The sequence below is a fragment of the Dermacentor variabilis genome, chromosome 5 (assembly GCF_050947875.1).
Source record: "Dermacentor variabilis isolate Ectoservices chromosome 5, ASM5094787v1, whole genome shotgun sequence".
In the NCBI taxonomy this organism is placed as follows: domain Eukaryota; kingdom Metazoa; phylum Arthropoda; class Arachnida; order Ixodida; family Ixodidae; genus Dermacentor; species Dermacentor variabilis.
In genome coordinates, this window is record NC_134572.1 from 43,426,160 (window position 1) to 43,441,014 (window position 14,855).

At 44.6% G+C, this 14,855-nt stretch overlaps 1 protein-coding gene across 4 annotated transcripts in view; it reads right to left on the bottom strand.

Moving 5' to 3' along the window:
• Nucleotides 1–13,854, bottom strand: part of LOC142582491 (uncharacterized) — a 37,507-nt gene extending 23,653 nt beyond the window's left edge. For 3 of the 4 annotated variants that reach the window (XM_075692278.1, XM_075692276.1, XM_075692279.1), the window contains exons 1-7: nt 13,780–13,854; nt 12,683–12,781; nt 11,493–11,548; nt 8,789–8,846; nt 3,702–5,717; nt 1,861–1,944; nt 42–389 (exon numbers count right to left, since the gene is read on the bottom strand). In XM_075692278.1, coding sequence (XP_075548393.1) covers nt 42–389; nt 1,861–1,944; nt 3,702–5,717; nt 8,789–8,837 — 2,497 coding nt within the window. In that variant the 5' untranslated portion in view covers nt 8,838–8,846; nt 11,493–11,548; nt 12,683–12,781; nt 13,780–13,854. Of the gene's footprint in view, nt 1–41; nt 390–1,860; nt 1,945–3,701; nt 5,718–8,788; nt 8,847–11,492; nt 11,549–12,682; nt 12,782–13,299; nt 13,612–13,779 lie in introns of those variants that run through there. The other variant, XM_075692277.1, reaches the window with a different exon arrangement.
• Nucleotides 13,855–14,855: the final 1,001 nt, after the last annotated feature.

Consider the following 14,855-nt stretch of genomic DNA (forward strand, 5'->3'; position numbering starts at 1 on the left):
TGAACACCTTTGCCACACCGCTGGCAGCAACCCAAACTAACCTGCATCACAGTCTTCAATCCTGGTCAGGACCACCATTGGAATGGGACGCGACATCTTGCTCTCGAGAGAGTTCTCAGAGACCCAGATGTCCCATCGACTAGAGTCGTCTGCGGAACACTTGGGAGTCCAGTTGCCTGCTTCCAGCTTGTACAGTGGTGTCATGCAGCAACCTTCGAGTTCTGCTAGACTGGCTGCAGCTATTTCACCAGATGGGCTGCTGCTGTTGCTGCTAGCATCGCTGTTAGCTGCTGCCGTCCTCCAGGAACCTTTTGGCCGGCCCCACAGGCTGCGCCGAAGTTTCTGGCCATTGACTTGACCTTTCCTCGGGACGTAATCATCATCCATTTCTGTCAGGAGGAAGGACCAAGGGTTACTGAAGTGCACGTTCAATGTTTGCCGTCATGGCAGTTCTTTAGCACCCGCAATTACACTCCGCCCAGGGCAACTTCCCAAGCTTGCTAAGGAGATATTGGTCGGCTAATTGGCTGACGAACTGCCGACTAATGCAATGGTCAGCATTGTCCTCAGCAGCCACCAACATGGAAAAGACGGTAGGAACTCCAGATATGGGTGCTGTGTTAAACAAGCTGACACACACATTACATGTGCAACTGCGTGGCATTGGGACAGGCCACACCTAACCTTTTGCTGATGAGGAGGTACTATAAGACTCAACTGTGAGACAGATGACACAGATCTTTGATACACAACTTCTCTTGATTGATGAAACGCTCGAAAGTCAGTTTAGCCCAGTGACAATGCATATTTGATTAACCTAATAAGGGCTTTTTGAGAATTTGCTGTGGCTGCTCTTGCATTCAATCAGTTTGCCACCATCAACCTTCTGACTTCGGAGCTCCTTTTGATTTGTGTTGGTCAGCTGACCAACACGATCCCTCATGCAATGCAAAGTTTGAAATGCATCGATTCTCAAGTGATGGCTAGTAAGTCAACTATCAATAGTCGCCCTCAGTTGTCACTTCATTGGGTACGACATCAGCTCCGCACAAAGCTATTAAGGCAGTGCGAGGGCATGCTGAAGCATTAACAAGAACTTTGGAACTTGAATGCTTTAATGCGAAAATTATGATAATTTCTGTACAGCAAACTGACAAAACTGGTTTCTTAGCTTGTCTAGTGCTCTTTCTACTTTACTTATTGCCACTTATTCATTTGTTCACTGATTTACACATGCTGCAGCTCTAGTAGGCCACAGCAAGGGTGGGATAACAGTACAAAAGAAAAGCGAATGGGTAAATGCAGCAAACCACATTCAGATCAGTGCAATGTCTTTCATAATACAAGCATGGAACAAAGGTATGCTAACAAGCTATGCCAGAAAAGAGCCTCTCACAGCTATCACCATAAAATATGGTCCATGCAACAGTGCACACTTAGACAGAAACTGTGTGAAGTCCAGTCACATGTGAATGCTACAAATGCAATATTAAAATATTACCCTCCTAGGCATTAGACAAGTGTACATTGCAATACAAACTGCACTGGTAGTCACTGCTACTGCTGAGTAAATATGTCAAACATATTTTTCTTTTCCTTTTTTTTTTTTTTTTGAACGCTGCACAGTTAAAGACTCAGCTGTGTCTTTACGCATGGTGTGCTGTTGCCACATGAATTGCTAAAATAAAATTTCATGCAGGTCTGAAAACTGCCATTATGTAAAATGGCACCTATTTTGCCACTGTTTTCAGGCAGATGCACCCTCTAGGATTTTACATGCACTTATGAAAACATTTACGTCATGGCTGTTGATTTGAGGTGCCCTTGTGAAAAGATAAGAGGTAATATCTATGTACCTACCATATTTCGAAGTAACTTTCTTCTTCTTCTTCAAGTGCCAAAGGAGGCCCGGAGATGACGGTTGATTCTTTTTGGGAATGAAGTCTGCAGGGGGCAAAAAAGTTGCAGATATACATAACTGTGCACACTATTTAGAGAATTCATCACTTGAAGCAAGCTTGCAAAAGCAGTAACAAAATGTGACAATGTTCACGCAACTGCACTGAAACAGCATACAGTAAAAATGCACATGCCCTGTAAGTTGATATTGTGAATACTTGTGAATACCTGAGGAACATTACAGAGAAGTGTTGAATCAGTTGTCAGGAGGGAAGAACACATGTCCAATCAGCAGTTGTTTATTCACTGCTCCACCTCCACAAACACGTTGGCTTCCCAGTGTCTCTACGACTACTAGCGCCATCTCTTGGCCTTCTCTAAAGCTGTCCTGACACCTGTGCTTGCGATCCTCATCACTGCCACTAAGTCCTTACAGAGTTTAGACCATTACCTACTTGCCTGCACATTCATATTGAAGCATATATATATCATACATTCATATCGGAGCTGGAAACGCAGCAGTGGCCTTGTGGTTGAGTATCCACATCGGCTGCAGGAGGACATGGGTTCAAAGCCATGCTGCTGCCATTTAGCAACTGATTATTCAAATAAGCCCACACCATGCAAATCCCATGAAACCTTGTGGGCACAGCAAAACCCTGAGAAAGGGTATCTAGGCTGATCCCATGGCAGCAATCTTCCATGTGTTATCCTAAAGCACCTATAAGGAGGGTACGCCCTTGGATTGAGAAGCAGCACCCCTTTCCAAGTGCTGAGGTCCCGTAATGGCCGATCACCAATCGGGGAGCATGCTTGTACTTATTTTGCCAGTAGGTATTCGGTGGCAGCTTTAGTCTGCCTCCCACAGTCGCGGTGGATGCTCTGCACAAAGGCTAACAGTGAATGAGCAAGGGGCATTCAGAGACTCCTCCTAGAAATCTCTTTAGAGATGCTTTTGAGAAGCTAAGCATCAGGCATGGGGGCATCTCTACTAATTAGAAAATCCTGTGGGTTTTCAGTGACATTGAGATTTGAACCCAATACCTCCTGAATACGAGGCGGATGCTAAACCACAAGGTCCCCGCTGTGGTTAAACATTTCTTTTGAAAGCTGAGTAGCTAAACATTAAAAATACCCAGTCATCTACAATATACAATAGTTTATTGATATTGTAGATAGCTGTTAATCATGACCAGTACCACCACTTATAGGGCACTGTCCGCACAACACACGAACCTCACTCATTCTTGGTGCTGCAGGGTATGTGAAGATCGTATAGTGTCGGAAGATACTTTTTCTGGTGTGCAATTCTGCTACATATGCACAACATGTTAGCCTATACAGGCAATAGTTGGCACAAGCCCATTGCCTTCTTGACGCAATTAAGGTACTTGGCTGCATTTAGAACGCGAGCAATAGAGTCACACAGCATTGTAGCTGGTAGCACCCTCTCTTTTACTCTGCAAACTAACCTCTGTAAAAGGTGTACACCCAGCTTAAGTTTCATGAAGCAGCACAATGAACGCTTTCACCAGAATTGTAACACAGCAAGGCCAACCATAGTACCTCAGCCACACCAAAATCTACTAGATCACGGAATCAAGCTAATGTGGGGCCCAAAGGATGGCACCAAACTTGAAAAAGCTAGCCTCTGGAAAAAAAGCATGGCTAGATCCAGAGACCTTCCCCAGCACTTGTAAGCATATTATTCACATTAATTAAACTTTACATGTGCTAGTGTTCAGCAATTGAACAGACCAGAATGTCTGCACACCAAAGCAACCATAGCTCAGGTGACTCACCCTCATCGTCATACCGTGACATGACCAGAGACGCCCTTGGCCGGTTCTCTCGGCTTCGCAGGTTCCGATAAACCTCACAGGCATACGTCAGCTTGCCCTCCCGTAAGTGGCCCTTCTTGAACAAATACCGGTACATGCCCTGCACACGGTTCAGTGGCACGAAGTGATTCTTGAGGTACTCCGACATCACTTTGTCTTTGAGCACAGCCAGTGCACGGGCCGACTTGCCCTTGCGCATCTTCTTCAGCTGTTCCCCCGAACTTGGCAGTAGGTTCAGTGCATTGCAGAAAAGCGTCTTGGACTCCTCTTTTTCTTCCTTTGCAGTGCTACTCTTGCATGGAGACAGTTGCCATGCTGGACTTGAAGCACTGCTGTTGGCTCCCTTCTTAATGATCAAGATGAGAGGGCTCTTGGCTGTGCCTTCCTTGGTGCCCCTTGGACTGCGGCTAGCTCCTGCAGGGGAAGCCTTTCCATCAGCTGTTTCCACTGTTGTTGATGCAGATTTTGTGACATCAGCTGGGAGGCTGGTGGTAAGCTCTTCATATTCAGGAACTATAATGGGATAAGCAACGTCTGAACTTTCTGGTGTCATTTGATTAGCCCAGCAAAGATGCTGACCAGGGCTCCCATTCAGGGCCTTCAACTCTACAAATGTCCTTTCCACCTCGGCTTCATCCGCGATATCTATCCACTCTGACAGTCCCTTGTTGGCAATATCATCCATAGACAGAGGCTCCAGTATGCTCAGGCCAAAGTACTTGGCTAGATAGCTTAGGTCGCCTATTAACAAGTCGTCTAAGTTGATAAAGTCCACTTTGAGGCCCGATGGCACTTGGAGGCAACCCGCCTCCAACTGAAGCGGTTCATCTGTCACAGTAGGAGGCGTTGACAACCTCATCTCAGCTCGTGCGCTCATGGCTGATGAATCCTGCTTAGCTGCTGGAGAAGTTTCTGTGGGTTCTGTGAGGTCCACAATGATCATTTTCGACTTCCTGCCTTCATCTTCTCCTACACGCTGTACAGGTTCGGGAACACTTCGCTGGATTGACACTGGCACGACAAGGTTTGGCTCTAAAAGGGTCCTGTGCTCAGCAGCAGAAGTGACTTCTGCGGTGCTTGACTGTGTCATTTTCTGTGCCACGCTAGCGGCCATATTTTGAAGGGTTGTCTTTGACAGCTGCACATCTTTGGCTAATTCATCAGCAGCGATGGGCTTAACAGACATGGCAGGTCGTACCTGAGGGTGAACTACCGCCATATTCTTCAGACCAGTGATCACATCGTTTGGACTGGCATGAACAGGCGCATCCACATACCTCACTCTCGAGGTTGCATCCTGAACAGAGACCACGGATGAATTCTGATGTGTACGGCTCCCATTGGCCATGAAGGACAGGCTATGCACAGGCTTGGGCAATATTCTGCGTGGTACCGCAACAGGTGCACTTACGATGGGCGATGATGGTGGTGCTCTCCTCTGCAAGGGGACACTGGCAGCACCATGCTCTATGCTGCGGGGAGGTGCCCTAGGTGGTTCAGTCTGCACTGTGCTATAAGGTGCTCTGGCTTGTTCTGCATGTACCCTGATGGGCACAGCCACAGGAGTGAGCGAACGCACCGTTACTGTCCCACCCGATGTTTTCAATACGCGCACTCTTTCAGTGGGGGCTCTTTCAGTGGGGGCTAGCTCCACACCATTTGGCTCACTATTTCTCTGAGCTAAGTGCTGGGCAAGTAGGCTCCTCTCAGGGGCTAATGGCTGGCCCTTGCTGGATGCTGCTGATGGTGTTCCTACTGCTGCTGCTGGGCCCATGGCAGATTTGTTCAGCTGACGTCGAAGAAGTGAGTCAAAGTACGGTCGAGTATGTTGTTGCAACAAGTTTCGTGCGCTTGATGTGCCATCTAACGTGACAGTCACGTGACTATTCCGAGTCAACTGAGTTGGAACAGGTGTGCTCGAAAATGAAGTGCCAGAAGGTGGAAGGCGATGCTCAGGGCGACTTGGAACTTGTCTTGCTGCACAACAAGCAAGAAACACAGCAAGGTTAATTGCATGAACAGTCCTTCATGAATGGGTATCATCACACATCAAGTAGAAAAGAGATCGCTGTAATCAACACAAGCCTTAATGACAGGATAATTGACTGACTGATATGTGGGGTCTAACAACCAAAAGTAACGCTGGGGCTATGAGAAACACTGCAGTGGAGGGCTCCACATTAATTTGGATTAGCTAAGGTTCTTTAACATGCAATAAATCTAAGTGCACGAGATGTTTGCATTCTGCCTCCATTAATATGTGGCTTCAGCAGCCAGAAATCGAAACCCGCGAACTCGTGCTCAGCTGCCAAATGACATAGCTACTGACAGGACGATTCTATTCAATATTATTATCAAATAATTTCAATAATAATATTCAATAGTATTATCTGTGCAATACAGCAGAATGCACTGCAAAAGACTTTTGGTTACCACAGAAACAAAACTAAATGGAAAGCTGCTGCTTTATGTAATTCCAGATAATTCCAGATGTTATAAAAGAAGAAAATTTTACTCGAGGGCATGTATCCTTGCAATGGAATGAATGATGGCAGCAATTAGTGGTAAAATTAATTATGTGTGCACAGCTAAAGTGCTATGGAATGGCAAAGATGCCAAAATATGCATTCCATTTGTTTTAACTCCTGTGAAATGAAGGAAAAGAAAGAAGCAAGAAAGTTGCAATTGTTTCAGCTGCACTACCTCAATTACTTCAAGTATTTACATGGCTTCAGGAACGACATGCTGTCCCGAAGAAGCCACTAATAATGATTCGTGATCCACAAAATGCTCAACAGACGAGCAGTCAACATGGGCACGTAACATCCAAGAGTAAAGTAAAAAGAATGCAGAGTAATTAATGCTTAGCAAACAGGATTTAAAAAAAAAAACTAGCAGAAATAACATGGCATAATATGCTTGAGTGCATCAAATATCAGTGTGGTATGCTATGATCTTGCACACTTGAGCTTGTTGTCCTTCAATAGTCTCCCTATGTGTTGAGGCAAATGTTAGTGAATTCAACGAGATAACTGCTATATAGTGAAATGGCAGTTGTTGCTAGTTGTAACTAAGGCTTTCGATGTTGTTTGTGATGGTGAATCATAACTGCAAATTATCGGGAAAAAAAATGTTGCCATTACAAAGTGTACAGATCAAAACTGTGTTTTCCTACTTGAAATACTATTCATCACAACCTTCTTTTCAGCCCACTCCAGAAAAATGCCTCTCCTAGAGGCCTCTGTGTGTGTCCGTCAACCAAATGCGCACAAGATGTGAAAAATGTGAACAAGATGGCTCAAGGGGGCACTCAAGAGAAATATAATTAAAAGGTAGATTACACTGCTGCGATTCCAAAAAGGTTCATCTGACCATGTGCAGAGGTTTGGGAAGCCAGAAGAGACCCAAAACTCATTATGGATGATGGTGATGCCACTTTGATATTCCCGTATTACTTCCCGGCAACTACATGGATTTCATTAGTATTCACTCGGTACTGGTCATGCGTCTGTTCTTTAAATGGCCCCTCATCAGACCCCACAGCAAATTTTGGTTATACGCTGGAAGTTTTTACATGTCCTCTAGGGAGCATTCTGCTGCAAAAATTTTTCAAATCAGCTCATTAATAGCAGAGATAGAAATATTGCAGGAGGTGAACTCCACTGCAAAGCAAGACACTCTCTCCACTTGCCCTGTCTAGCCTCCGCAAGCAAAATTCCTTTCCTGCGTTCTCCCATACAAAACCTCAAGGATCGCATGACACCTACGTTACGGGCCCCACCTTCATTTTTCTTATTCTCCCTGTTTTTTTTTTGCGGCATGGCGCACTTCCATTGAGGGCATTGCGCGCGAGCTGTTGTGATCGTCTCGCTTCTCGCAGTGCACTATTTTGTGCACTGTGCATGAGGACACCTGACTAGCGCTATAACTCAGTGCTACACGAATGCCGAGGCAGACCCAAGCAGATCACAGAGCATGATCCCACGCTGGAACATGGTAGAAAATAACATAGTTTCGGTGTCTGCACGTGGGATTGCACAACGTGGGAACAAGCAGACGAAACAGAAGTACATCCCTCTTGCTACGGAAATAAAACAAAAACGTGCAGACATTCAGTTGGTGTGTTTTATTATTTCTCTAAGCTTTAATTCGTCTATTCAAGCAACATGTTACACAAATAACAGATGTTGCCTTCAATAATTCTCGAAGTCACGTGTCACCACAAGTGACATTGCAGCGCAAATAGTACATGTATCTAGGCGCACTAGCACATGTACGTCATCCTCCGGCTTGGAGTGTGGCAGCAGCGAGAAGGGACAACTGTATTCGGTTTGAAATGTCAGGTCTTTCCGCAGCACGTAGCGATGTAATACTTTGCAGACACAATCATTACCATGCAATGTATGCTCTGCGCTTGTCAGCTCAACATAGACCTGGTGAGGGGCCCTTTAAGTATGTTTACGCTGTATTTAAAGCTATGCTAATATTCAAACTAGCAATTTTTAAGCACATTTTCTGCATAAAAGCCAGTGAAACACACAAAGATATAGTGAAATCTGTACTGATGTCATCAATGCTGTGGTTTGCTCATGAAACTCTAACCATAAATGTTTCCCTTTCATTTAGGAAGTTTGTTGACCTTCTTATATGTAAAAGTTAACAGATCTTTATCTCTTGGGAGAATTTATAGCCATGGAGGGTAGCACAGATGTTCCATCAACATTTTTCAGCAAATGAATGACACGGAGTTTTGAAGAAATAGCTCATCAATTTTAGTAAACAATGTTCCTCTTTAGTGTCCCGTCACACTGTGAAAGGAGCTGAGATGTGAATCCTTGTTTATATGAGGATTGCTCCAGTGTGACAAACCTGTGGACCTGGGACATGAAATGAAGTATACAACCAGCCAACGTTATCACTTAACGTCATGATCACACAAATCCTTCTGCTAACATGCCTGTGAAGTGCATGTCTCCCAGTGACCGTTACAGCACTGAAGTTGTTGACAACAGACCTCTAATGTTTGCAAAGAAAGAAACATAACTCACAGGACACATTGTTGAGGACCGCTTTTGCAAGCATTTCTCGATTATTCATTTTCCTTGCCTGCAAGAGAAAAGCAAAAGCATGAACAAGCGAAAATGCAGCATAGAACAGACCAACTATAGACACGCAACAAGGACACACATGACCTGCCTACATTTAATATTAGTAGCATTTTACACCAGTACCTCAGACAAAACCATGAAACTCGGGATTGTCAGAAGTCGTTAGAGGATTGCAAGGCAGCATTACACTGAATCCTGTACACATTATATGACTTTTCTAGGGACTATCACATCACACACAGGGAAAAGTTTTTCTGCACTGTTGCCTACTTTCAGCACCACTAATGAGATCACAGCAGAAGACTAAAATGGACCCACTGTTCAACACAAACATGCAGGAGTATTCTATTTCTATTTTTAAAAAGCAAATCATAATCAACGTGGTACTGTACGGCCATTGTCAGACTTAGCCGAAACATACGAGTGCATGGCTTGTGAAGCTACCAGCATCGCAGAGCGCTGGCCACTGGGTCAGAGCCATCATCATGACCGTATGTGCCGCACCTGTAGACAATGGCCACATGTCAGCCTTGAGTGCTGTCTCAGCGGCCAACGCTCTGCCGTACTGGCTGCTCTGCAAGTCACGCGCTCGTGGTAAGTCCAAACACGGCAGTACAATGATCTCACAGATAAAGAAAGTAGCTGTGACTAAATTAAATTCTGAGGTTTGACATGCCAAAACCACGATTTGATTATGAAGTATGCTGTAGTGAGGTACTCCGGATTAATTTTGACCACCTGGGGTTCTTTAACGTGTGCCCAATGGATGGTACATAGGTTTTTTTTTTTTCATTTCACCCCCATCTAAATGTGAGTGCAGCGGCAAGGTAGGTGTATTAGAGAGGTCAAATAAGATTCAAAGAATGCATAAGAACCCCCAGTTTAACTTCAACAAGAGGCATGCATTTATGACTGCATGGCTTCGAGAAAGGTAAGGGAAGGAGTAACATATTTTTTCTACTCTGTGCTACCATTCAGCAGTACATCTTAATTAAGCCAATTAAATTATTGTTTCTCACTTGCATGTTTCAGAGGTAGTTGTTAGTTGTTATTTTGTTAGTTCTGTACTGAAGGATAGTTTCTTCATCAAAGTTGGCATAGTCACATATGAGGGCAAGGAGACTGCATAGAACTTACAACAAAGCTTGAAGCAGTTATGTATGCAAGCTAAATTGTGGAAGATAATGTGTACTAAGCTTTTGAGCAAAGTAAAAAGTGATTTTTAGCTACAGGACCGTCAACACTTAGACTTTCCTGCTCACACACTACAATCCTGTCCCTTTGCTTTAGTGTCATTTTGTGTCTTCAACAATGAACAACCAACTATTTATTGCAAACCAAGATTTTGATCAATTGAACTTCTAGAAGTTCATAAATACTTCTAATTGCATGCACGATTCTGTTGATAAAAGCTTTTTGGTACAGTTATAATATTAAGTGGCACAAAAGGGAGAAATTGTCATCCTTCCATGTGTAGCAAGAAGCTACAAAGGAAACCCAAACCGGTTTCTCAGAAAGAAAGCTTTGCAGTTGGAAGAAAAATCTGTTTTGGTCCAGTGATCGAACTTGGCACTAACAATTTTGTGGGGTGGTCACTCGAGCAGCTTAGCTAACCAGGAGGTTAGCAGATTGCAGAGAGAGGGCAAATCAATTACTTGAAGCACGGGGACAGATAAGTGGCATATCATATAAGAGACGGAACTACCATATGTTGTATGTATTAGCAAGTATCGATGTAGGCTAGATGGGCCTCTACACTGGCAATGGTGTAACTTCACTTACTTTAAAATTCACATTGTGAGCCTTATGCCCTGAAGCTGCCCAGTAGGATATAAAGAACGCTGTAACGGGGAGCTCCAGATCAATTTTAGCTACCTAAGATTCTTTTAACGTGTACACAAAGCAGAGTGCATGAGAGTTTTTGCGTTTCGCCCCTGTCAATATACAACCGCTGGGGCCTGGAATCAAAGAACCGATCTCATGTTCAGTAGCAGAACACTCCAGCCACTGAGTCACCATGGCAAGTCACTTACTTTAGACAATCCCTTATCATCACCAAAACGTTTCTAGCTCATAATGAGGTGTGTATGAATGATAGAACAAAAGTACAGTGAACAAGCAAACATTGCTAGAGCTGCGTTAGATGCAGCTGCTGTGATGCAGGAGTAGACACGCAGATGCACCACCAACACAGGCAGCAAAGCCACAAGCAAAGAGGACAATTACAGCAGCATGTGATCAGCTACCAGGCAGGACAATAAAAATTGTTGTGCCCATTACTACAACAGCTCTAAAATTAACACTGCTGCAAGTGCACACAGGACAACACCCTCCACATTTTGTGACCTGGACAAACAATGCCTTCCTCCTGATGGCAGTGCCAGCCTTGTGTAGTGCGTCCCAGTGTTAGATGCCTCGTGTATGTGTTTCAGTTGTCCATGAAAGTGTCTTGTTGCCTGTGTGACTGCCTCATATGCAATGCTAAAATTGCCATATACTTTTACTGAGCAGCAATGGCCTATACACGGCCAACGGTGCTTCCCTACAGTGCGCCTTTTGCGATGTCCTGCCTTGAGTGCTAGGTTCGCAAGAAAGCAGCTAATCAAGAAAGTGCACATGCTCATGTATTCCCAGTGTGCCTCACCTAAGGATTGCCTCCTTCTGACGAGCGAGACAGCACCTCCCAGTCAAGAATAAGCCCTGAAATGAAAGTAGTCATCATGTGCCAGCAAACTTGTCCTGTGGACTTTAAGAAACTGCGTGAAAGCACTTATACAGAACTGAATTGCTACTGACAAAGGCACTGCTCACATTTTTTGTATTGAGAGTTTCAGTATACAAAGAAGGAAGACTGAAGATACCCACATCAACATTTGATGACAGGTCAAGAACACAGAGGGAAATGGCCCTCCAAGCCATGTACACATGCACCATGGAATTACCTCATCTGGATTTTCCTTTGCCTACCTATTCTCAAGTTCACCTTTTCTTGCTCAGATGCTGTCATACTGCAAGTCGTGGAAGCAAGTAGTTATGGTGTTCATGATATATGACATATACACCTGTCTGTAAAAGGATTAGATACGAGTACACTGAATTAGTACGATCATAAATGTTCCATGTTGTACTTTCTGAGCTATAGGCAATGAGGCTCTCTTGAAGTTGGGGGAGGTCAGACAGGCCCCTTTTTAATCCGTTTCCAGTGTACTCTAAATATTGTGCATGCGTTTATACCCTGGACTGTATTTTCCCCATACTTGCTGATCTTGGCTGTTCGTGCCTGAACATGTTGTGTTCTTTGTTGCTGACAACTGTGGCACATAACCTTTGTGCCTATTTGAACTGTAAGGGAACTATTTTCTGAGAGTGGTAAGACACAGAGGTCAATCGCAGCACAATAGTGACAAGTCACTTTATTTCAGTGAAAGGAGTTCCTCCTGCATTCTTGACCTGCCAATGACCACAGTGGCACTGCCCAAGTAGTGCCATCCAGGCACTGCCATTTGCACAGCCCTGGATAATTCGACCCTACGATCAGGTTAGGTGGACATAATATTGAATGATAGTGACGGAGCTCATCATACATTTTGCAAAGTGTAACTTAGTGCATTATCTATTTCTCTACCTGTATGTATCAAAATGCAACTTTCATGACATGAAAACTATGGCCATTTCTGTAAGAGTTTGACGCATGTACGGAAACAGTCAGAAAGCGCAACAAAAAGTCAGACCGTGAACAATGCAGTGGAGGTGTGAAAATACCTGGCCATGTCAACAGCAACACAATGAAACACACAGTTTAGTATTCAATTTCGAAGACATAAGATGGGTTACCTCAAGCTACCTTCCAAGGATAGCAGATGTCATTGTGTCACCTTCTTGGTCTTTTCATTTTTGCGGCGACAGGTAGCGGCAGCAGGCGGGCACACTCATCTGAAACCATCAGGTGACACGTTACGACGGCTACATACCGCTGACAAGAGCGATGTGCGCATGTGCACATGTTATCATTGCTCAACAAGCCGTTGGACAGCCAGCAACCGAACAAGCAATACTACAGCATGTAGTCTGTGAGCAGTCTGCAGTGTTCCCCAGATGTCTTACACTGCGTATGCGTTCGCGGTGTGTGCACATTTACTAGACATCTGCAGCATACTCTGCACGAACCCTACAGGCGACGAATTATCGCAAAACACTATGAACACGAAATCGTCACTGCGCACGAGTTTTGGCACGTTCAGAGCGCGGCAGATTGCCAAGGTCCCGTTTTGCACACCGCACAAGCGCCTACGTAACCTTCCTAACAAGTTTTACTTTAGAACCACGCATAAGAGCACCGCCGAGTGGCGAAGACTCGTCGCACTTCTTCCCGCCGCACTCAGTCACCAAGAGCCTTGCCCGGAAAAACTTGCGATGCGGTTCAAGGCTTCCAAAGAAAGAGTCGCACGTACGTCATCGCTTAGGCAGCATCCATCGTTGTTCCCGATTTCTTCAATGTCTCATCTATTTTCTGAATAAATATTAAGGAGCGACCGCTAAGGCACCAGTTGGTGACTATGAGTAAAATTCTAAGAGGCATACATGGCATCTTCGTTGATTTACATTTTATCATGTTTTTCACAGTGGTCACCTACTTTATTTGTTCTTCAGTGAGCACGCGAATCAAAGCAGTGAAAGATATCGCTTCACTTTGGTGACTACCCACGGCTCATTAAGACGCCTGAGGGCTACTTCACGGGCTATCCAATATTGACGGCACTACATCAATATAGGGCAACGACCACCGACACACAAGGAAAGGCCTAATTGGCTGCAGGAAAGCGGTAAATCGACAGACAAACTTGCAGATTCGGCCTCACACTTTTGATGATCTCGCTAGTCACAGATAATTTCAACTACGACGTAAACAAGAGAATAAGCAGTCAACTTACATGCCAAACAAGGTCACTACCAATCGTAGGCTACCCTGGTCGGTGCCGCTGGTACTCGCCAAATTGCTAGTTTACTTCGCCTGCTGGATAACAGAGGGCGCCACGTGTACCGCTGACTGCGTTCGCTCTTTATGTCTGGTGGGAAAAGCAACCTTTGCGAAATTTTATAATTTCGTAAGCTCAGTTGCATTTCTTGTCGTCTCTGGTTCTGTCTTCGTGTGTCGTGTATTTAAGTCCTAGTGTGTTATGTTTTCTTGTTTTTGAAGAATTCACAGCACTTCTCGTTCTTGATTAGGAAAGACATTATCAGCGTTTTTCTTTTTTTTCTAACGAACACTTACTGATAAACATACATAGGCGGAAAGCTTTCATTTGCCCATGGAAGCCGGGGCTGTCCTCCTCCCTTGCCTGGGAGGGTGGAAACCTCCTAGTGTTCACCCGTAATACTAACGAAGTAAGCCATCAAAGCTCTCGCAGAATTTTCAGTTAACGCAGACCTAGAGTCAAGGCTGTGAATGGGCCCGTCAAACCCGTGTGTGCAATTGCAACCTACTATCTGCCCTTTTTAAGGGCAGCAGAATTGGACAAGCGGCTGCATGTAGCCTCAACAGATGTTTATAGTGCTGCAAGTGCTACTGTGCGGTGACGGTATGCGGTGCTAGTGACCGACTGTGATTGTATGTATATGCTCCTCTCTTTCATCTCTACTTTGCTATCACTTTACCTTCCCCTCCCCTCCCTCCCCAGCGTAGGGTAGCAAACCGTCTTCCCATCTGGTTAACCTCTCAGCCTTTTTCCCTTCTTCTGTCTCTCTCTCTCTACTATGCCCTCGTCATCCTCATTCCCCTATTTAAGTTTCTTTTTAAATGCCGAGCATTTCTTTGCGAACATTTGCCACTTTGACAGTATCAATCTAGCCGCCAAAGTCTTGGTGCTCTCATGATCGTTTCGTTAATGTACCGTATGTACCATTATTGGCAAAGTATGACAAGAGTGTATGACGAACATAAATAATCGGTCATGACTTGAATAGCATGACATGTGGATCATGTAGGTCATGAAACAGCCATCTACGT